This window comes from Cryptomeria japonica, chromosome 3, assembly GCF_030272615.1.
Source record: "Cryptomeria japonica chromosome 3, Sugi_1.0, whole genome shotgun sequence".
Classification (NCBI taxonomy): Eukaryota; Viridiplantae; Streptophyta; class Pinopsida; order Cupressales; family Cupressaceae; genus Cryptomeria; species Cryptomeria japonica.
In genome coordinates, this window is record NC_081407.1 from 91,537,166 (window position 1) to 91,560,895 (window position 23,730).

A 23,730-nucleotide genomic window follows, 5' to 3' on the forward strand; every position below is an offset into this window, starting at 1 on the left:
CCACGGGCACTAACAAAAACCCTAGAAAGCAAGAAAGGAGAGGGTCCCCATCTTCAATGGGGCAATGTGTGACAAAGGTCACAACACAACACTGCATTGGTGTTTGATCCATCTTTTGGAACCTGGTATTACAATGGCCTTGTAGTTTGGATGTTGTTTTGGTAGGCTACAGAGGAGTTGATCTTTTGTATCTTTTGTGCTAACTAATATTCTCTGAACCATATTTGTAAGCTTTATTCCAATATTAAGGAAAAAACTACTAGTGATTATAGATGCATCTAGTTTTTCTTTTCCAAAAATGAAATGATCTTTCAATCCCGAATGCACTCACCAATATTGTACCCCACTCACCTATTTGGGTCCTTTCCCCTTGCAAATTATCCACAGATTGTTGTATTGTACATTTATAATGTGAGATGATTTTTGAATGTCATCGCATCGTCAATCGTGCTTCTTAGAATAGAATAGCATGCCTTGCTTCTTAGAATAGAATAGCATGCCTTCTAAGATACAGTGAAGTGAGCTTGGAAATACACAAATGCATAAATACAATGCACAGTAAAATAACATATGAAGGCACAAAAAAAAAATACCTGAATCCGATTGCCAGTACCACATATGCTAAAAGTTAGCATTGAAAGTTGCCAAAGAAAAGTGTTTCTTTAAATGGTCATCTCAGACTACCTCATATTATATTTTCTAATTTGTATAGCATTAAAATAATAAATAATTGAAAACAGATCAAGTTTAAGCTTTTGGATCTCGGCATTTTCTTTCCAACACCAAGAAACAAGATAAGTATTGTCACATCTGACGTAATTGAACCCCGTTGACTAAATTGCTCCAACATTCAGGATAATTGCTGGCAAAGAACTAGCTTAAGTGCATCATGTTCTCTATTTTTTTGCTAAGGCCTCTGATCGGTGCTCCATACCAGATGCAATGAAATATCCTGCTCCTATCTGCAAGAACCCAACACAGCTTCAGAAACACAGTATTCTATTAATTTCCTTAAAACCAGACTAAAATGGCATATGCTCCAAACCTGACAATCCTTTATCATGACTCGTTCTTGAAGGTGCACATTACTGCAGACTACTGATCCTTGAATGAGGCATCCATCCTCAATTGTTACATGGTTCATTACGACTGAATTAACAATCTGTGTAGTGAAGGAATATTAATTAATTCAACAGGAAAACAATGGTTGCATTATCACAAACAAGCATCCATAAACCAGTTTTAGTGAAGCATAATAGTCTGGTAACAAAATTATACCTTTACATTTGAACCAATTCGGCAATGGCGCCCAACAATAGACCGTTTGACACTACATTTGTCACCCATTTGAGACCCTTCTCCAAGCATACAGTGTGGCCCAATCTGAACAATCAGAGTTCCATTCATTTTTATCAAGTTCAGTATGTCTTCACCTTAAATATGCAGTAGAATCTAAATCCCAAGAAAGGTAAAACAGGAAAACATCAGCTCACTGTAGTTTTAGCACCATGTTCTGCTGAGGGATGAACAATGTTGTTGTGAGTGGATACTGTGTAACCTGTAAGATGAGTGGCCTCTCCCACGACCTAACAGATGAATAGAAATTTCTCAGATTCTCATTGAACAGAGGTTCTCAGAACATTGCTGCCTTGTGCACAATTACACATTCTAACTAAATCAACCATCTACATTCTAACATTTTTGAGAACAAGGAGTTGAGTAATAGTCAGATTAAATAAAATTATCTGAAACACCTGATTCTACACCAAATACTATTTTAATCCTTAAATAAGCTATGCCCTGGTTAAAATAAAGCTAAAATTAAATCAAATAACGAAGTACTTACATCTCTATTTATGTCACCAAAGGCCTGAATAGAATTTAATCGAGCACAGTATTTATCGTTGTTAGCGATATATGCACAACATTTTAGGGTACCTCCACCAGACTTCTGACCAAAGACACCCAAAGAAAAAGGATGTGATCCTAGGACACCAGCCATTGGTTGATTAAATGGCCATGAATCATTTTTCTGCAAAGCATCGCTTTCATTTCTCATTTCCTCTTTCTGTATCTTATTGCTTGATGATACTCCGCATCTCTAAACACAAATAGCCTGTTTAAAGTTAGAGAGATGGTCCATCGAGCAATCACGCATTCTTGGATATAATGGATAAAACAGAACATTATTAACAAATTGCCAGGAAAGAAACCTGGATTCACATACCAGCTGTGACCTGACAAGGTACGGTACTAGCTCATCCTTTATACTACGAATTGCAGGCATTCGTTCCAATGTTTCCTGCAGTACAGTTCTGCCAAGTTCAAACCCTCAGCTATAGCAATAAAGAGTTTCATAAGGGAAATAGGCAATTAGATCAAAAGAACAAATCCTATCCTCAAGCTAGAAGAATCTACTAGCTTAAGATTAACAAACCCTAAGGCATGAAAAAGAAGGTCAATGGCACATTGTAATGAACAAACACACAAAACTAGGGAGCATACCTCCTAAAAGCATATAAATGTGCATCAACAAGGTCAGAACGAATTTCCATCTGTATCAAAATTAAGAATAGAGTAAATATCTTGAAGTACGTACACTGCTCAATGTGCTGTATCTGAAAAACAACTACATTCAAGAAAACAAAGTTACTGTTCAATTGTAAAATCCAATCATGACATGGCATGTACAGCATGTGAACTTAACTCACTTTTACTGTTTACAAAAGCATGTGAGATATAGAATGTGAATAAATATATCACATGATAAAGTAAAAAATATGCTATGCAAACCAAAGACAATTGAATTGAAAATGACATCAGACAAAAACAAATGGTAGTATTGACAATATTTAGTGTATAAAAACAATATCATAAACAATCCAGAAGCCCTGTAGGATTGACAAAGCGGTCCGTATAATAGAATTGATCAGCATATTGTCGGTTAAGTTTTTGTTTTTCTAAATATATATTCTTCATTAAGGGGAAACCTGAAATACTAAATAATGTATGAAAATGCCATCATTTAGCCTCATTTTTTGTAGCTTAGGGGCAATTTTGATTACTCAGATTCCTACACAGCTCAAGCATCAAAAATATTGGTTTCTAACTGATTTATGTTTGGAATAATTTTAAATTAGTATGTCTTTCGGAAAAAATAAGAGAAAGTCATATTGATGTCAACAAGTGACCACAAGTGATCGATGGATCTGGAAATTAAACACTTTCACGTGCAGGGGTTGAAGTCATGCCTAAACAGATAACTGATAAAAGACACGTGCAGGGGTTGAAGTCATGCCTAAACAGATAACTGATAAAAGAATAATGCATAAATATATAGGAATAATTGGATTTATCAAGAAACGTCTACACAAAAATAGGTCAGTGCCATACAGGCAGAGAAAACTGGGATGTCTCTCCTGTCTGCCATCTGCTCAAGAAAGAATCTGGTTAATATTCCACATTAATTGGACCATGTTCTGTAATTCAAAGGGCTTGGTGATTGTCCCATACGAAAAAGAAGAATCCAAGCTGTCTTCTTGTTACAAAACAAACAAAGTGTATTAATGTCCATGAATGACCAAGAGTGGGTGAATGGGACTCAGAAAAAAGCACTCAATTTTGAAGGAAGAATGTACAATTATAGGTATCTTAAATTACAAGTGTAGACATAATAATGGGATAAAATTAAAACTGTTGAAAGCACTTAAGTATAAACATGATAATAGTATTAAATTATAGATATGTTGACAGGTCTCAAACACTACACTCAATTTTACTGGGGAATTACCAAATTGAACGTATCTCAGACTACAAAAATGTAACCAAGGGCTAAATAATAATAAACATGATAATGGGGTTAAATTCAAGCTCTGAATTATGAAATGTCTTTTTTCGCTGCTATTTTTATAATAAAATAAGTTACATTGCTAGACATTGTCCTCGTACTCTGTAAGATACCTGATTTATTTTATGATAGTTTTCTAATACTATAAGTTCAAAACTTGAGCAACATTTGTTGCAAATTAGGAATATTGAACATCAAAAAGGGAAGAGCACCAGTTACCATCCATGTTCCAATAACCATTCACTCCTTGCACACCCAACCCCCCAATACTAACTTTAAAGAAACAAAAAAAAAAAAACCTAGAAGTCCATTAATAAATTTTGCATGTACCAATAGCCGCCCATTTTTTAGCATTTTTGGACCATAATTGATCCATTTGTGCACTTTTATTGGTACCCATAGCAGACAATTACTGGGGCATTTGTGCGTAAGTTTTGGCAATTTTAAGTACACGGTTATTGGGGCATCTTTAAGCAGTTAACAAGCGACACTTTGAAATGTGTACTTTTTTAGCCTCTCACACATAACAGATCCCACAGCATGCATCATTACTATCCAGAAGCCAAAACAATAGCTATAAGTAGTTAAGTCACATGCGGAGACAACCAAAAAAAATTGTCAAAATAAGATAAACCGTTTAGAATCTGTGGGTAGGTGAAGTTAGCTATAATGGCTATTGGTACGCTTCCCCTATTATTCTCTTAAGAAAAAGCAGATTACCAGTGTTGTGTCAATAAATCAGACAACAGACCCTAGGGAACTTCATTAAAACTTAGGGCAGAAATCAATATTGGAGATACAAATAATGACCTTCTGGAAATGTATAGCCAAATGACTGACCTAGATAACACCTGGTTTGTGTGAGAATGGAAGTTTGGGTCTGCAGATCCAAGTGCTGAGTCATAATTTCCTCCGCTGTCCTATGAATAAGTGAGGGGTTCCCCTGGGATCTGAAGTGGCCTTTTTGCTGCGGCACTTCTGAGTGATAAAAATATTCTGGTAATGACTGTCGCCCGGAAGAGGGTCTGATTTGGCATCAGATCTGGTGCCAAACTAGACTGTGACAGTCAATGGGTGTCTCCCTGGGGTGGAGGATTGTAAATCAGTCGCTTTCCTTGTTGTCCTAACTCCTGCCTCCTTGTCTGGTTCGCTGTCCTGGCAGATCTAAATCACTGTCCTTCCACAATCTTCAATGGTTGTTGGCACCTTCCCAAGATATGCCCTGATCTGAGAATTTGTTTGGTAAAATAACCTCCAGCTGGACAATGGGGGAGTGGTCTGTAGATTGGAAAACAGGTGGACAAACCCCCTTCACAATGCAATCATGGAGATCTGCCTAGAAATACAATTTGCTAGGTTAAAATATAGAATCAAATTAGTTGAATGCAAAACTCAAGAGGAATTTTGGTAGGATAAGGTTATAGTTTTGTCCAACCTTGAGGTGCAGCTAGGATCTTCGTCGCAATTAGCGCCACTTCAGGAATTAATCACAAGATTCATACCAAAACTCTAGATGATTGCCCTCAGCCTGCAACAAACACCTTTATACCTGCTTATGTAAGTCCCTAGGCCCCAAAATTGAGCACCCAAAATTTAAATTTCAATTTTACTTTATTTATTATTATTTATTTACTTATTTATTATTATTTTTATTTAAATATATGTTATTTACTGGGGTGTAAAAAAAACACCTTTTAGGATTGTTTGGTCAATACAACTAAGATGGGGATATGGTAATCCTCCTTTCCTCAAATTGCTTGCCCTCAAACAATGTTAAATTCTGGTGTCCAAAAATCTCCACTCTTTCCCCCGAATCCTCTCAAGTGGAAGATTCTTCCATTTCACCAAATTTTTCTGAAATAACCTTATTTCTCAACTTTTTCTCCCTCGTCGATGATCACTGTGGGCTCCAAAACAACTTCCCTTCATTGTCAAATGGTGGCAGCTCAAGTGAAGGTGTAACTTGTTGTCCAAGGGCCTTTTCAAAGCATGATATATGAAAAACATTATGAATTATGTTGTTTACTAGAGGTTCCAACTCATATGACATCACCAATCCTTCTTAAGATCTTGTAAGGTCCATATGATCATGGCTTCAACTTCTCAGCTCCACTTCCCTTGAGGGAAGATTGTTTATAGGGCTCTAATCTAAAGAATCTCCCACCTCAAAAACTTATTTAGTTCCATGGCGATCAATACACTTTTTGCTGGTATTCTGACTGTTGTATTTTTTCTTTGAGTGCTTTCAAAATATCTAAGCTTTGTTGAATTAAATCTCTAGCCCCAAGTACTCTACTATCTGAAAAATCAAATCCATGAATGACAGGGCATCATAACCATAAAGTTCCTTGAAAGGAGTCATAACTATAGATATGTGGTGAGTAGAATTGTAGCAATATTCCCCAAGGTGTAGCCACTTGACTCATGTTATTTGTTGTCTTTGTTACATAGTTCCTCAAGTAACCTTCTATCCATTTGTTCACAATTTTCATTTGCCCATCAATTTGAGGATGATAGCTAGTGCTTAGGTTCAATTCTATGCCTATTAATTCAACGAGTTCTTGTCAAAACAAGCTGATAACTCTATTGTGCCTATCACTCACAATGTTCCTTGGTAAACCATGAAGTCTAAAAAGCTCTCTAAAAAATGGATCAGCCACTTGTGAAGCCTTGTACTTTGAAGATATAGCATTAAAATGAACAAATTTAGTAAGTCTATCAACAACCACATAGATACAATCCTTACCATTGGAGTCTCTTGACGAAATGCATGGAGATACTCTTCCATTTCTGATTTGAAATAGATAGGGGCTGCAACAAACTAATTGAAAATACATGTTCTATTTTGTTTTGTTGATAAACCAAGCATTCCCTAACATGCCTCGACACATCTCCTTTGAGAAACACTCTTTTACGTGCTTGCATGTCTTGTAGTACCCTGGATGACTAGCAAGTGGTGTGCCATGGTGTGCCCTCAAAATTGTTTCCTTCACCTTTGATTCTGATACAAGTTACACCCTACCCTTCTAAAGAATGAGTTCATCAACCACTTTGTACCTATCATCTTGTATATCCAAAATGTCAATAGCCAAAGTGTTCTTGGCATATTTAGCTATTATAAAAACCTTCCAATCAGCAGATATATCAGTCATAAAGAAAAAATAAGATTTCCTGGAGAGTGCATTAGCCATCGCATTTTTAAAATATTCAATGTCAAAATCATAGGCTTGTAGTTTGCTTACCCATTTTTGTTGTCTCTCATTCAAATCCTCTTGATTTAGAAAGAACTTCACGCTATTATGATCCATTTTCACCACAAATTTCCCACACACCAAGTATTGTCTCAATTTAACTAGTGCATGCATAGGGTGTCTATCTTGCATCACAATTGCTCCAATGCCCTCTCTTGAGGCATCACATTCTAAAACAAAAGGAAGTGAGAAATTTGGAATAGTCAAAACAAAGCATGACCTCGTTACCTCCTTGAGCTTGTCACAAGCTCTTTGTGCTATATGCCCCAAGAGAAGGCCCCATTTTTTGTCAAATCTATCAATGGGGTTGCAAGTTGTGAGAACTCCTTCGCAAACCTCCTATAGTAGTTGCAAAGACATATAAATCCCCTCACAAAGTCCTTGGTCTAGGCCAATCTTGTATCACCTTGATCTTCTCCTCCCATGCTAACCCCTTGGGCACTAGTCTTATGCCCCAGATATAATATTTCAATCAAATTAAACTCACATTTGGATGCCTTAGCATAGAATCAATGTTGCTCAAGTATGACAAGCACCTCATCTATGTGCCTCAACTGATCCTCCCATGTCTTACTATGAATCAATATGTCACCAAAGAAAACTAGCAAGAGTTTCCTCAATTGTAAAGTAAATACTTGATTAATGCATAACTGAAAGGTGGCGGGTGCATTGGTCAACCCATGACCAAGAACTCATAATGCCCACAATGACACCAAAAGGTTGCTTTATGCATATCCTAATCTCTAACCTTTATATATGTTACCTTGATCATAAATCAATCTTGAAGAAGTACACCATTGTGAAGCTCATCTATCAATTCATCAATCCTAGGTATGGGGTAGTGATTCCTAATTGTCTTTCTGTTGAGGCCTATATAATCAATACACATCTTCAAAGCGCCATCTTTTTTCTTGACCAAAACCGAAAGAAGCAAATGGTCTAATAACTAGGAATTATGAGTCACATATCCGACAACTTCTAAATTGCCTTCTCAATCTCCTCCTTATGCCTTCTAGGATGGTGATATGGCATAGTGCTGATGGGTTTTGCTACTTCCTCTAGCCCAATTACACGCTGAAAGCCCAATTACACGCTGAAAGCCCTGATTTGGTGGTAAACCTAGAGGAATTTTGCTTAACACCTTGCTATGTTTATCCAAGACGGATCGGATGTGAAAATGATAAGACTTTCCTTCCTTGGATGGACTTATAACAAGCATTTTGCTGCCCAAGCCACTTGGTCTCTACAAAAGGCTCTATCCATCCTCTTGGCTGAAACCATTATGGGACCCCCGTTGGAAAGGCCATGAAGAACTACTTCCTTCCCATTGGCTTTGAATTTCAACTTCAAAGTCTGATAATTTTGTGAGTTCTCGCCAAGTGAGTGCAACCGTTGCACTCCTAATACCAAATTCGTCTAACCAATGCCAATCACATAGAAGTCTTCTCACATCTTGTACTCTCCTACAGTCAATGCCAACTTTTAAAACCTTCAATTGCATGCAATGGTAAACCCATCAGCCATAGCAACATTAAACCCTTTCAAAATCTTTGATCCTCAAACCCATCTTAGTCACCAACCCTTCATCAATGAAGTTGTGAGTAGCCCCACTATCAATCAATATTGTCACCCTACATCCTCACAAGACTTTTCTAACACAAAGAGGGTAATATCTAGGTGTTCCTGAAAATTCTGCAAGTATGCCACCCAAATGCTCTCCCCCTTGATCCTCAAGCTCAACATCATCCACTATAATCTCAGGTTTAGAATCTTCAATCTCAAAATCCTCATCAAAGATCACTTTTATGTAGTGTATTTGTCCTTTCCCTAAACACTTGTGCACGGTTCCCATGGCTCTCTAAAAGTAAAGCACAATTTTTTCCTTCAAAGTTCATTCTCGGATTCCTCGACCTTGTTTGGTTTTGGATGTAACACTTTGGGTTGAGAAATATTCTAGTAAGTTTCTTATGTTGAATTGGAGGTTCATTCTTGGAGTCGAATTTGTTTTGGGTCATTGAATCCTCCGAATTCAGGGTTCTCCTAATGGCCTATTGCAAAGAATTAAGATCAAAAGCTCTTACCAAACCCTTGAGTGGTTTGAATAGGCCCTCAACAAAAAAGACTTAAGTCTCCTCTCTATCACATTTGGGATCATCACTAAAAGCCTCTGAAATTCTACTACATAGGGCTCAATTGTGCCCTTTTGACTCATTTGTACTAGCTCTCTATAGTGAGTTTCCGGATCCTTTCTATCAAATCTTTCCATCAACCTTTGGCTAAACACCTCTGAGATATTGATTGAGCCATGTCCTTGAGTCACCATGCCATGGTACCATCACTCATGAGTCATACCCTCCAAGTGAAGTGTTGCAAACTTGATTGCTTCCTCCTCATACATGAGATTTAAGGAGAAATGGGTTTCCGATTTCTACAACCAAGCTTTAACTGTAACCCCCATTTGAACCATCATAGGTGGGTATGGTGATCTTCCCCAACCATTATTGTATCTCTCTCCTTGGCTGAGCTTGATATCTTCTTCCCCTACAATTATCATTTCTTGTTTTCATGTCATAATACTCCATGAATGTCAAGTCACAGCAGATTTAGAGCACTATAATCAACATGATATCTTGCCATCTCATCATGAAATCTAGGTGATACTTACTCCTCTGCATCAAATGGGTCCTCTTCCTCTCTTTGAAAAAATTTGGCTCTGAATGTCTTGGTGGATTGACTGAAACTCCATCATTGGCTAAGTGACTTCCTTCAACACCATTGGGATTGGACCTTTCAGCACTTCCTTGTTGGTTCATTCCCCTCAAGGTTCTCACAATCTCTGCCATGGACTCCCTCATGGACTGAAATTCTCTAGCCAGCTCTCTATTTTGAGCCCTAATGACCTCTTGGATGTTGGTTTCCTCAATTCTTTTATCCGTAGCTTCTTCTTTCCTCTTTTCCCTTCACAGGTCCCAGATTTCCCTATCATTTTTTTGCATGAACCTGTATCATACACACCCAAGGGCTGGCAGGAAAGGTGGCTCTGATACCACCATAAGATACCTGACTTATTTTATGATAGTTTTCTGATACAATAAGTACAAAACTTCAACACAGTTTGTTGCAAACTAGGAATATTGAATATCAATCTTATCAAGGAAAAGCAGATTGCATAGATTTGTGTACAATAAATCAGACCAATATAGTACCATGCAGTCAGCAGACCCTAGGGAACTTCATTAAAACTTAGGACAGAATCAATATTGGAGATACATAATAACCTTCTGGAAATATACAGCCAAATGACTGACCTAGATAACACCTGGTTTGTCTGATAACGGAGAATTGGCAGATCCAAGTGCTGAGTCTTAATTCCCTAAGCTGTCCTATGAATTAGTGAGGTTTTCGCCTGGTATCTAGGGTTGCTTTTTTGCTGCAGCATTTATGAGTGATGAAAATATCTAAGTAATGACTGCTGCCAATATAGGATCTTATTTGGCATGACATTTGGTGCCAAACTAGCCTGTGAAGAACGTTGGGTGTCTCCCTGGGCTGGTGACTTATAATTCAGTCACCTTAATTGCTGCTCTAACTCTTTGCTCCTTGTCTAATTCACCGTCTTGGCAGATCTATATACATTTCCTTACACAATCTTCAATAGTTGCTGGCACCTTCCCAAGATATGCCCTGGTCTGAGAATTTGGTTGGTAAAATAACCTCCAGCCAGGCGATAGGGGAGTGGTCTGTAGATTGGAAATTAGGTGGACAAACTCCCTTCACACTACAACCATAGAGATCATCCTATAAACGCAATTTGCTAGGTTAAATGCAGAATTAGATGTGCAATTTTGGTAGGATATGGTTAGGGTTTTGTCCAACCTTGAGGTGCAGCTAGGGTTTTCATCCCAGCAAGCACAACTTCAGGAATTAATTCCAAAATTCATACCAAAACTCTACATAATTGTGCTCAGTCTGCAACACACACCTTTATACCTGCTTGTGTAGGCACCTAGGGCCCAAAAAAATTTACTTTATTTATTGTTATTATTTATTTATTTATTATTATTATATTTTTTATTAATATATGTACTATTTAATGAGGTGTTAAAAAACACCTTTATGATTGCTGGCCGACCCAGCTAGGATGGGGATATGACATACTCCTTGGAACAAAAAAACAAGTGGCCTAAAAGCTAACGTGGGCTAGATTGAGAGAGAATGACTCCTTCACCAAGCATGTAACTAACAAAACATGACCAGAGACCAGCAATGTCTAGGGCAAGAATAACCAACATTAACATCTATCACTGCAAAAGGACCAATGTGGGATCTGATAGCACACAGGATAGAAAACAAGTAGTTGAGAAAAAAAGACATGTAAAATTTGCATGTGTGCAAGAACCATCTTTATAAAGCAAAAGAATAACAAAGTCTGCAGGAAAGCATTGTTGGAAATATGCATCATTATGCTCAGCTGGCGATCCAAGAAGATTAATAGAGGTTGCTTTAAAACTTTTTAAATGGTAATTTTGTCATTTTTCAAACCAGAAAATTTATTTGTGGCAATTTCAGCAAAAGCTTTAAACAGAGTCTTCAGATTTCTTCATCTATTGTGAAATGAATTTCATATATTCCTATATCATGTCAATTTCTAAATTAAGAAGTCCCTAATGAGCACAAGAAAATAACTATTGGGTCAGTCATGGTGTAATGTCTCCTTTTGGAAATGACATGAATTTAGTCCTTAAACATTAATTCCAACTTAAGATGAGAATAGCCTTATCTTTATTAATATAAACTTATAATAAAATTGCCAACTGTAAAGTCCCTTTGTAATACTTCTAGTTTAGGGCCTGCACACACCATTAATCACTAGAAACTCATATTAGGACATCAAATAAAAATAATCCCTAATAACATTTAAAACAATGGACACTTTAACGATGAAGACATATTTGCAAATAAAAGCTTTGTTTTTCTTGTCTGTAATTTGGTGGAAGATGATGATAGATGTTCATTGATACTAAGCATCTAAGTTGCAAGGTTTGACTTCGTGTTCATGTTCGACAACAATAAAATTCAGATGAAGTTCGGCAAGGGTAAAAAGTTCGAAAAAAATTTGGGATTAAATTTGCTTTATAGAAATTTTTATTTTTATTTTTAAATATAAGTAATATATGTACAAAATTATCAAAATAGTTTAGCATTGGAAAATAGCTAACTTTGGATAATTGGTACAATTTTTTTTTTATACCAATTCATGTATATAGAGAGAAAAATAAATTATATAATATATAATATTAAAATACACAAATATGGGTACTAGTTCATACATATATATATATATATATATATATATATATATATATATAGAGAGAGAGAGAGAGAGAGAGAGAGAGAGAGAGAGAGAGATATTATATAATAAATAATATTAATAATATATAAATAATATATTTTTACCAATATAAATATGTAATTTTATTTAAAGACATTTTCCTTAATAAGATGATATATACTATATATAAAAAAATAATAAATAACATATGCAAAAAATATTATCTAAATATATTAAAAAAAATATAAATAAATAATATTAATAACATGTTAAAATAACAAAGTTACAAAACAAGGATACACGACACTACAAATATTATAACCCTAATTTGAAGCGAATCCACTGTTTTCTCCAAGCATGCCACCATGCAAATCCTTTGTTCGATGGCACAACACTTGCGAATCGTTTGCCCAACAAATCATTTATCTCCTAATCTTTTGATCCCCATCTATCCATGGGTAGTCCTTCCCACCCAATTGAGAGATGAAAAAACACAATTAGCACCAAAAAAAATGCAAAAAAAAACCTCTTCATTCAAGGAATGAAAAAAATGCGGAAAACCCTAGAAACATTTTTTTAAAACACGAGGCTATATGTCCGTACGAATATCAGCCGAAATTTATAATGTTTTGAAGTTCGCCGAATTTTGAAGCTCATGGCCAAAATTCGGCAAACCCTATGTCTTAGCTAAGCATAGTATTATTTGAAAGTAGTACACTGCTATCTTTTCTCTCGTAGACAAAGGTGGTTTAGAATGCACCTAAACCATCTCAAATTCTCTCAAGATTTTTTTTCACTCCATCTTATTGGACAAGAAAGTTAAATCAATAATAAAAATGGCCCTCCTTATTCATTCCAAGCTATGTTACCAACTCATCTCTATTGCCTTATATATCAGGGGATGATCCACTCTAGAGTCAAATCCTAGTCCAATGCAAGCGGGGTGCATCATAAAGTCATGATGTAGCTTGTGGGTTTGTCCCAATGTACCTCGGGTGAACCCACATCAAACCATGTGAAATTTCATAAAACCTTCAACACATCAACATTTTTTAGTTAACATCTTTTTTTAAAAATTGCTTTCTTTAATTGTTTTTGGATGCTTAAAAGTAAATCCCTAACCCTAAATAGAGGATTGTTGGGCACAATTTCTTGCTTTTTGCTTTGTTTATGCTAATTTTTCCCTCCCAACCAAACATTGCCCTCTTGATCACATGGATTTATTCATAAGGACATAGGAAAATAGGCTAGCAACAAAGAGTTCAATTCACATTCAAAATCTAACAAAAACAAAGCAAATTGAGCCATCCGATTCCATTTCAATCAATGTAAGCATCAGTTCTAGTAGTGAGCTGTGTAGAAAATTATTCTACCTTCTATAATTTTTTTGTCTTGTAATTGGAAACTCGTGTGATGTGATGCTTTTTTTATTAGAATATTTATCTGTTATTTTTAGCTATGTTTATTAATGGTCATTTAGTTATAATTTTAGATTGGTTGTTATATTTTTAGAGACTTCGTGATAGAACTGGAAATTTCTAATATTTAGAGTTTGTTTTAGAGTCCGTTAAACTTTTGTGAACGATTAGTCCCAATTTGAACAATCGCCTTGAAAAGCTTGTTATTTTGTCAATAAAGTATGCTGATTTTTGGTTTCACGGTATCAAAGACAGGTTACAAGCCATTAAAAGTTTTTTTGTGCCCTTCTACCTGGAAATAATTTCCAAAAAAAATTCAAGAGATTTTTTTATGAAAAAATCTGAATTGGAGAGAAATCACATCTAGGGCTCGCGATCTGGTTCCTCTCTATTGTAATCCGACGAGTTTTTGAAGGTCGCAACATCAGGTTTTTCTTTGTGTTTTCTGACCCTTGTCGTTACGTTTTTCTTTCTGAAATTTGCATTAGGGTTTTTGTGCGTTCATGGTGTTTCTAGTTTGAAGTGCAAATCAGAGGTTTACATTTTAGATTATTTTCCGCAAGCTTTGTCAAGGTTGCGCACTTTTTTAAAATCGCAACACGCTCTTTTCTGTCATCTCCCAGAACCTTCTGTATGTGTGCACATAATTTTTCCAGGCGTTGGATTTTCTAGGCACCATGTTTTTCCTGCACCTGACCCACGTTGGGATTTTTTTTCAGCCCCCCTTTCTACGATTTGTGTCCATTTTTTGCCACAATTTTGGGCTTTCCAAACACAATTTGTTTCATGGTTTTCCTACGCATTTTTTCACGATTTTGCACATAAAAATCAGGGGTTTCTGCAAGAAATTTCAGTTGTTTTCTTTACTCGAAAAAAAAAAAATTGTTTCTAGGTCGTGTTTTTACCTGACCTAGGGTTTCAGCAAAAGTTTTATGGGATTCATGCTAGACTGGTTTGACTGATTTTGACCTGAAAAACAGATTTTTTAGAAGTTTGTGCCAGCTGTCGCAAAAGGCTTTTGACTGAAATTTGACAAAAAAATCAGATTTTTTTAAAGTTGGAGTTTGACCTCATTTTTCATGCATAAGAGAATGGGAGGGATGGCATCGTTGACCAACATCATGTTGGCAGGTTGTCAACGCTTCAACAGCAAGAACTACAATACCTAAAAGCAATGGATGCTTTCTATTTTTGAGTGCCGATGCATTGACCAAATTGTTCTAGGTAAAGAGACTTGTCCTAAAACGCCGGGCGATGACTAGACCAAGTTTGATGAGCGTAACCGAGAAGCGGTTATGTTGCTAAAGTTATCAGTCACTGATGATATGCTTCCAGAAGTACCATCAGGCAAGAAAGCTAATGAGATTCGGGATCACTTGAAGAATCTTCATGAGACATCCAACAAGAACTGAGCGTTCTTTCTGAAGAACATATTGTTCTCAATTATGATGGATGAGAAGATGTCACAACAGGAACATCTTACAAAGATTAAGGAAATTCATTACCAGTTGGAGGCTATTGGTCACAAGATGGAAGAAGAGGATATGATCGTGATCACACTGAAGAGCCTACCTAGGTCCTACGAAACTTTATTGGAACACTCGACGTTACCTCCAATAATGTTGACTTGAAGTTTGATGAGTTGTGCAATAAGCTATTGCAACAAGCCAGGTGGAGACAATAGTTTGATAGCAGCGTAGACATGGCTAGTGTGGAACAGGCATTTACTGCCAAGGACAAAGGCAAAGGCGAGTCCACTCAGCAGAAAGGACAGCGCAACCCTGAGGAGGGGGATCAAGAAGAAAATCACTTGTACCTATTGTGGTGGACCTAGACATATCCAAAGGTTCTGCAGAAAGAAGTTGGCTGATCAGAAGTCCAAACAGGTAGGGTCTCAGGAGCAAGAGCAGACTCATGTCGTAGAGCGTTCTGGAGAGAAGAAAGAATCAGCCTTCTATGCTTTTTGATATGCAGATTTTGTCATCAGTTGGGTAGTGGATAGAAAGACCATAAAGGGAGGGTACTAGAATATTTATTTGTTGTTTTTAGCATGTGTTTATTAATGGTCATTTAGTTATATTTTTAGATTGGTTGTTATATTTATAGAGACCTCGTGATAGAACTAGGAGTTTCTATTTTTAGAGTTTGTTTTAGAGTCAGTTTAACTTCTGTGAACGGTTAGTCCCAATTTGGACAAAAAAAAGTACGCTGATTTTTTGTTTCATTTATCTCAATGAGTAATTGATTTTTTGTTTTAAGATTTAAATTTTATTTATTTATGTAATTTGTATACCATGGCAAAATATAAACTCTCTCTCTCTATATATATATGGACAAATCCAATCCCCCATGTTTTTTTGACCAGATCCATGAACCAAACCTAAACCAATACGAGCATCGGTAACTTAGATTCCAAGCAAGTGGAAAGCTTTGGGCTTAAGCTCAATCACTCTCACTTGCTGTCAGAGGAGAGAGAATAGAAAGCAACCCAAAAAATTTGCCGTGTATTACAAGATCCACATTAAGAAATGTGCAACAAATCTTTCTCACAGTATTTAAATTGAGATTCAATTATTGTGTTTGGTGGGCTCGCTGGGCAGTGGTATGGCATTAGGAGGTGCCCACATCAGAGAAAAAAATTCATCAGTCTAACAATTAACATGGCATGAAGGGGTGAGACAATTCAATGGGATTGAAATTTTGGCACATAGAAGCACATCAGAAAAGCCTATCAGCTAAATACCAACCTGATATATCTTAAAACTGTACACTTTTTAGAATCAATGACCTAAGCACTACAACACCTTCTCCATATATATTTGGATATTATTAATTTCAATAAAGAAATTTAGGTTTCATTCATGCCTAGCCACAATATAAGACATTGAATAAATTTTAATACACTTACATGAAATGAAATGATTAACAGCAGTACTCACCTGGCCTGTGGTACGAAGAATAGAGCGCTGGATGTGCAAATCTTTCTCACCTAAAGCAAGCAATGCAAAATTAGAAATACCATATGCAGTATCATGCTTCAAAACAGTCCAGCAGCGTAAATTTTAGCAGCATACCTGAAGCTACAAACAGTAAAAATTGATGAGTAGAGTCCAGCCCAATAATATTAACAAGTCCAGACCTCTTGGCTTTATCCTTTCCACCTGCAGAGGATCCAGCTTCAGATGGCCCAACAGCTGGAGGAGTGCACAAAAGGGCAGTTAAATTTGCTTCTTGTCTCCTGTGGGTGGCTGCAACAGCTCCAGGTTGCACATCACAAACAAGATCGCCACTTACCACCTAAATAGTAATTTAAAAAAAGGAGAAATTCCCTCATTAAAGATCTCAACAATATATAAGCTTGCAGAACTCAGAAAAAGAGAATACAACCAAAAGATGCGGAAAAAGTAAGGAAAAATATAGAGCAGACCAGGATATCATCTGCAGTAAGGTGGTGTGCAACTGCCCGAAGGGCACCTGCTGTACCAACATCCTCTGAGACAGCAGCTACCTGCTCAAATACAAAAATAAAAACCTTTGGTTATATTGTGAGCATGTTCATTCATAATTAACAAAACGGATGGTAGATGGAATGACAAATCAATCTATGCTACATCATTTTGTGACATTACCTTTTCTCATTATTGAAGCATGAAATTTACATCATATGCAATTCATAAATTGGGTTACTCTGACACTCCCAAACAGTAGAGCTTCTTGAAGAAAATAACATTGACTAAATTCTTCCCTGAAAAGTTCTGAAACTCTCAGAATCTTTCAATGATAACGTGAGAATGTAAGAAACGTGGTCACCAGCCAGAGTGGAACTGTCCAAATCTAAACATAGGATAAGCAATGAATGCCTGATTTGCCTATTCAATGTTTTAAGTTTCAAAAACTTGATAGCAGGATGTTTGCTTATTCAATGTTTTAGAGGACTCTTGCTAGGGCATAAAATTACAAAGTCTGTATAAAAAGCATAGGGCAGAGTAGGCTCAATAAATCTGTTTTCATTAATATATTTTTTCAACATTTAGCACCATGTATGCTAAAGATCATAGCTCTCTACAAAGAATTTTGTGCTGCAGGACAACAAATTTGCAGTAACCTAACATCCTGCCAACTGAAATTCTTTCATAAAGATTCATGTCTTCTATATTAGCCCTTCCGTTGAATAACAATCCTCAAAAAATAATTTTTTCAGAAGTTTCTGTGACATGAATTAGGAAAAACATATTGCAGAAAAAGTTTATGCAGAATTTACCCTGTGTAATCATCTAAGAAAAATTTTTAAAACCATATTGAAATCCAATGCCTTTTGTAGTCCTCAAGAAGCACTGTCCTTAGTCCCACTTGGCATAATCTGGAATTCTCCTCTCAAGGACAAATAGCACATTCAACTTAGCAACAACCTCCATTAAGATAAAGATGTTCTAGCCAAACTCAGATGAGGGGGCATAAAATCTTGACCTTCAAAACAAAACTCAAGTACAATTCAGATGTTATTGCCCTAATTTTCAAAATTAAAAACTCTAAAATGACTCCCCTAAGCCCTTCCACAGCATATTACTTTTTATAGTTATAGATCAAAATTACAATTAACTGGGAAATGGGTTCCAGCTACATCATGTATTAAGATATAAATGGCTTCAAGAAACAATCAAAACAAAATGAACAGGACAAAATTATAGTAGTAGAAAAGATTGATATCTCATTTGGAAGAGTTCCATGGATCAATGAGATCATTCAAAAGCAAAGTTGTAGGATACGTCACCCCCTTCTCTTGGTACACATACTGTCATACCTGGTATGGGTACAGAACTTGCATGGCTTGGATAACACATCCGCACATTTCCAAAAAATGGCATTTTTTACCCGTGACAAATTTGCAGGGTTTTGATTTCTAAAAATAAACAATAAATCTTTGGTTGTCAACTCTAAAATTAGGAAAAAGCTTAAGTTTTCGATTATAAATAAACCCTGATCAGAGTAGCTAGATATACCCATGCACCTCCTTAAGCATGTGCACTACCTTACCCAATACAGATACTGCTCGGATACAATATCCACACGTACCCAAAAAACACTAATTTTCCAGCCATGTCAGATATTGTGTGATTTGATTTTTAAAAAGTTTGACATGATCCTTCCTAGACTTAAGTTTAAATATTTCACTCATGCAATTTTTATTTTTCCTGTTTTTTGTGAATTTTTATTTTTTAGTTTAGATTATTATTGTTTATTTCAAGGATGAAAATATCAACAGAAAATCACCAAAATCGCGATTTCTCCCGAGGCATTCGGGTTACCAATTTAATTGAGCAAAAAATCGTGACTGATATTTTCAGAAAAAATCACGACTCCCATGCAGATAAAATCGCAATTAAATCGCATGAAAACTAATAAAAATCGCTGTTTAAAAAAACGAACTGCGCAACCCTAAAAAGTAAAACGGATAAAGTTAAAAAAAAAAAAAAATGGCAAATTCGTATGCACGCGTGAAGCGAATTCGCCAGTAACGAGTGTCAACTTTGGCCAAACCCTGCAGCTTCCCCACCGACACAGCATTCATCCAGTGTTGCAGGTTTTTTTCATTTTTTTTGCTCATTCTGCATTCTTGATTCACTGCATTGCCCATCCGTGATTCGGCATTCATCCCGTGTTTCAGTTTTTTTTCATTTTCTTTTGCTCATTCATGATTCATATTAAAACTAATATACATATTAAAAATTTAAAACTATTATCAACTGTGTAAGCTGCAAAACTACGACCTGTGTTGGGTAAGCTTACCCAAATTAGTTTTAATTCCTACCATAGTAAGATTTTTGAGGGTTTTAATAAAAAATTTATTTACAGGTAGGATTTATTCTTAATTTTATGAATCATTGTATATTAATTATTAATTTACAGTAGTTTTTAATTAAAATTCTCACTGTAAATTCATAATTTCATACTGTGTTCAGTGTGTTGTATTATTAATAATTATTAATTTACTCTAGTTTTCTAAGACTGCAGATTTCTGTAGTTTTCATAGGACTGTAATTTACTATTATTATCTTATTTATTCTATTATTAAAATTTAATTTATTACTATTATTACACAATACAGTATATTGTGTAATAATAGTAATAAATTACTAATAGCATTGTGCAATAATAGACTGTAATCACGATCTACAAACAGCAATAGTGGTTTAAAAATAACAGACTTGAGAGCTATCTGATTGATAATTGAGGCACCTACAATTAGCTAGATGAGACATTTATTTGGATTCTGTATTTTAGTACTTTGGCTGTGACCATGTTAAGTTGATGTATCATCCAATTTTAGTTTGTGTTAATCTTCAATTTATATTATTGATCCATGTTTGGTCTCTTTTGCTAGGTTTCTTTTGAAATTTTATAAAAGACAATGGCTTCTACAACTAGAGGTGGTGCAAGTAGAGGTGGTGGTAGAAAGAGGGGTCCTTTGTGGAAACATAGCACACTAGGTGCAGTGGCAAGAGAGGTTATTTGTAAACATTGCACGAAAACTATGACCGATGGCATACACCGACTCAAATATCACCTTGCACAAATCACTGGACAGAATATTACGATATGTGATAATTGTCCTGAAGAGGTTTAGAGGGAGGCAAAAGCAAGGCTTTCAGAATTTGAGCAAAAGAAGGCAAAAAAAAAGAGGACAGAAGAAGCAATGGCAGCCCCAATGAGAGATATCAGTTCTACAAGGTCAGAACATATTGGGGTGGGCAGTAATACATCTAGTTTTTTCATTCCTCGTAACACTACTGGTGCACAACCTGGATTGTTAGGTACTTCATGGAACAAGGAAGTGCATCAGCAAACAAAGGCGGCATTGGCTAGATTTTGGTTTTACAACAATATTTTGTTTAGTATTGTTGAGAGTCCATATTGGGAGCAATTGGTTAGTGGATTGACCATGTCAAGTAAGGGGTTCAAGTCCCCAAGTCGTTATGAGTTGAGTGGGCCATTATTGCAAGATGAGGTCCAAAACACACATCAGCTGGTGGAACAACAAAGGAGGAATTGGGAAACAAATGGCTGCACCATTTTATCTAATGGATGGATGGATAGTAGGAATAGGACACTCATCAACTTTCTAGTTGCTTCAAGGGGACAAGTGATATTTTTAAAATCGATTGATGCCTCAAATGAAGTGAAGAATTCAGAAACCTTGTGCAACATGTTGGATGAGGTGGTGACCGAAGTAGGAGTGGAAAATGTTGTTCAGGTTGTGACCGATAATGCACTTGCATATGTGGCAGCCGATAAACTTCTACAGTCTAGGTATCCGACCTTATTTTGGAGCCCTTGTGCTGCTCATTGTCTTGATTTGCTCCTTGAGGACATAGGGAAACTTAGTTGGGTGAAAAATGTGGTTGAAGCTGGAAGGAAAATCACAAAGTACATCTACAACCACACATGGGTCTTGGAGCTTATGAGACAACACACTGATGGTAAGGATCGTGTGCGTTTAGGAGTCACACGTTTTGCCACTAATTTTCTCAACTTACAGAGCATATTTCATGCATTGCCCAACCTGAAGAGGATGTTTGTGAGTGAAAGATGGTTGGAGAGCGCTTATTGTAGGAAGCCTGAAGCAAAGAAGGTCGTGAAGGCCATTTTTTATGATAAATTTGCCAAACTCATGGAGAAGATCATCAATGTAAGTGTTCAAAATTCAAATTTCAATTGATGATTTATTTTTTAATTTTCTAATATTAAACTTTGCTGATTTTTGTTAAATTTGTCATGTCTAGTTGTCAAAACCGTTGGTGAGGGTTCTACGAATGGTGGATGGGGATAAAAACCCCATAGGGTATCTATATGAGGCCATGGATAAGGCCAAAGAGGCAATTCACAACTTGTATGGGTCAGATAGGACCAAATATGAACCCATATGGTGCATAATTGATCGAAGGTGGAACCGACAACTCCACCAACATATCCATGCTGCTGCCTACTATTTGAAACCCAAGTTCTTTTTCTCCTACACTTTCAAAATAGATGCAGAGGTTCAACTTGGCCCTGACACATGTATTCAAAGGTTGGTTGCTGATGAAAATATTCAAGGCCTCATTGTTGATGAGTTGCAGAGGTACAAGAAGGAAGATGGGCCATTGTTTTCTTCACCTATTTGTCTTCGTAAGAGAGACACCCTACTGCCAAGTAAAAAACAATGTGCTCTTAAATTTATTTCAATCTTTAAGTTTATAAAAATCTTTACCAAGTTATAAATGCCAATTTGTATGCTTGCAGATTGTGGTGGGAAGACTATGGTGTCACAACGCCTAATCTTCAAAGGCTTAGGCTTGCAATCAGCCTTGTAGTGCTTCTGCTTGTGAGCGCAATTGGAGTGTCTTTGAGGCCATTCACACAAAAAAACGCAATAGGTTGACTCAAAAAGCGCTTGAATGACCTTGTATATGTGGTACAACCTTCGATTGCATGAAAAGAGGGTTCAAGTGAACAATTCATATGATGCACTTGACATAGATGAGATTGATCCATACACAGTGGATTGGATTGTTGAACCTGATGGTGCTATTGGTGATGTTGATGTGGATGCATTTCTCACTGACGATCAGTTAGCTGAGATGGAGAGGGAAGCAGCTGAATGGGCAACAAATGTGGCAGAACGTGAGGAGGTGGGAGATGAGCTTGCTGATCCAGAAGAGGTAGATTCCTCACCTGTTGAGGATATTGCAGCAGCAGCAGCTGCTGCAACACCATCTACTTCAGCACCCACTCAGCGGCAACAGAGTTTTTTGAGCTTTAGTCGTAGAATCTATGATTTCCAGTTTTCATTGTTATGAAACCATGAACTTAATATGTATTCAAGCTTCAGAGATTGTATTTGTTTTGTGGTCTAGACTCTACAATATGTATTTGACTCAAACATATTTAGAACTTGAACTTGTTTTTTGATATATCACTATATGGTATGTATTTGACTCAAACTATGATTTATATATGATGGAAACCAGTAATATGTTATTGTGTTCTATAAATTTAGTGTATACATGTGTTTTTTTAGAATATTTTAAGAAATTATATATTTTCAAATGTTTGATAATTTTGCCGATTTATTACCGATTTATTGCCGATTAAGATTTTTAAATCTTTGGTCTATTTAGTTCTTTAGATTTAAATTTTTTATTTTTAATATATTAAATATATTTTTTAATTTGTATTTAAGTTTTACTTTGTTTTATCTTAATTTTAATTTAAATGACATTATTGTTAATTTAATTATAGCACCTAGTTTGTATATTTTTTTGTATATTGTAAATTGTTATATCAACTTATAATTATTTATGTAGCAATTATGTGTCTATTGCTTTTACAGTAATAAAATCTCCTCTAATAACTAAAAAATTGTGTTAAATGTGTACCTTTTTTTTATGAATGTCATATCCAGTTGTATCCATATTAGTGGTCCTCAAAAAAGGCCGTATCCATATCCGTATTTGTATCTGTATCTGTGTCCATCCAACTTCGACCCTAATCCAAACAAACCATATGACAATACTGTAGACATTTATTTTGTGCAATTTTTTCATATTTCTTTTACCTGTGTGATTTTCCTTTCAAGCAAGCGATTTTCCTTTAGAATCTCTGGGCATTTCTAAGCAATTCTAAGCATGCATTTTTCAAGGTGTTACTGGGTATGGATTCTTTGTGCATTTTTTTGTGTCTTCTTTTACTAGTGACAACCTTGGAAAAAAAGTATATACTAGCACTTGCACCCTAACGAGGTGCATTAGTTACGCCAATAGCAAGATATGCTTTGGGTAATATATTGGAGCACAGACAAAAGTTGGAAGAAATGGACATTCCCCTTGTTAGGAGTAATTATTT

General features: G+C 36.0%; 1 protein-coding gene across 1 annotated transcript in view; it reads right to left on the reverse strand.

Annotated features, from left to right (window-relative positions):
* Positions 1-617: 617 nt before the first annotated feature.
* Positions 618-23,730, reverse strand: part of LOC131078572 (uncharacterized) — a 58,345-nt gene continuing 35,232 nt past the window's right edge. Inside the window, exons 4-13 of the mRNA XM_058016307.2 lie at positions 17,276-17,356; positions 16,923-17,145; positions 16,788-16,837; positions 2,506-2,555; positions 2,228-2,315; positions 1,847-2,101; positions 1,494-1,586; positions 1,279-1,383; positions 1,046-1,162; positions 618-962 (exon numbers count right to left, since the gene is read on the reverse strand). Coding sequence (XP_057872290.2) covers positions 897-962; positions 1,046-1,162; positions 1,279-1,383; positions 1,494-1,586; positions 1,847-2,101; positions 2,228-2,315; positions 2,506-2,555; positions 16,788-16,837; positions 16,923-17,145; positions 17,276-17,356 — 1,128 coding nt within the window. The 3' untranslated portion in view covers positions 618-896. The remainder of the gene's footprint in view (positions 963-1,045; positions 1,163-1,278; positions 1,384-1,493; positions 1,587-1,846; positions 2,102-2,227; positions 2,316-2,505; positions 2,556-16,787; positions 16,838-16,922; positions 17,146-17,275; positions 17,357-23,730) is intronic.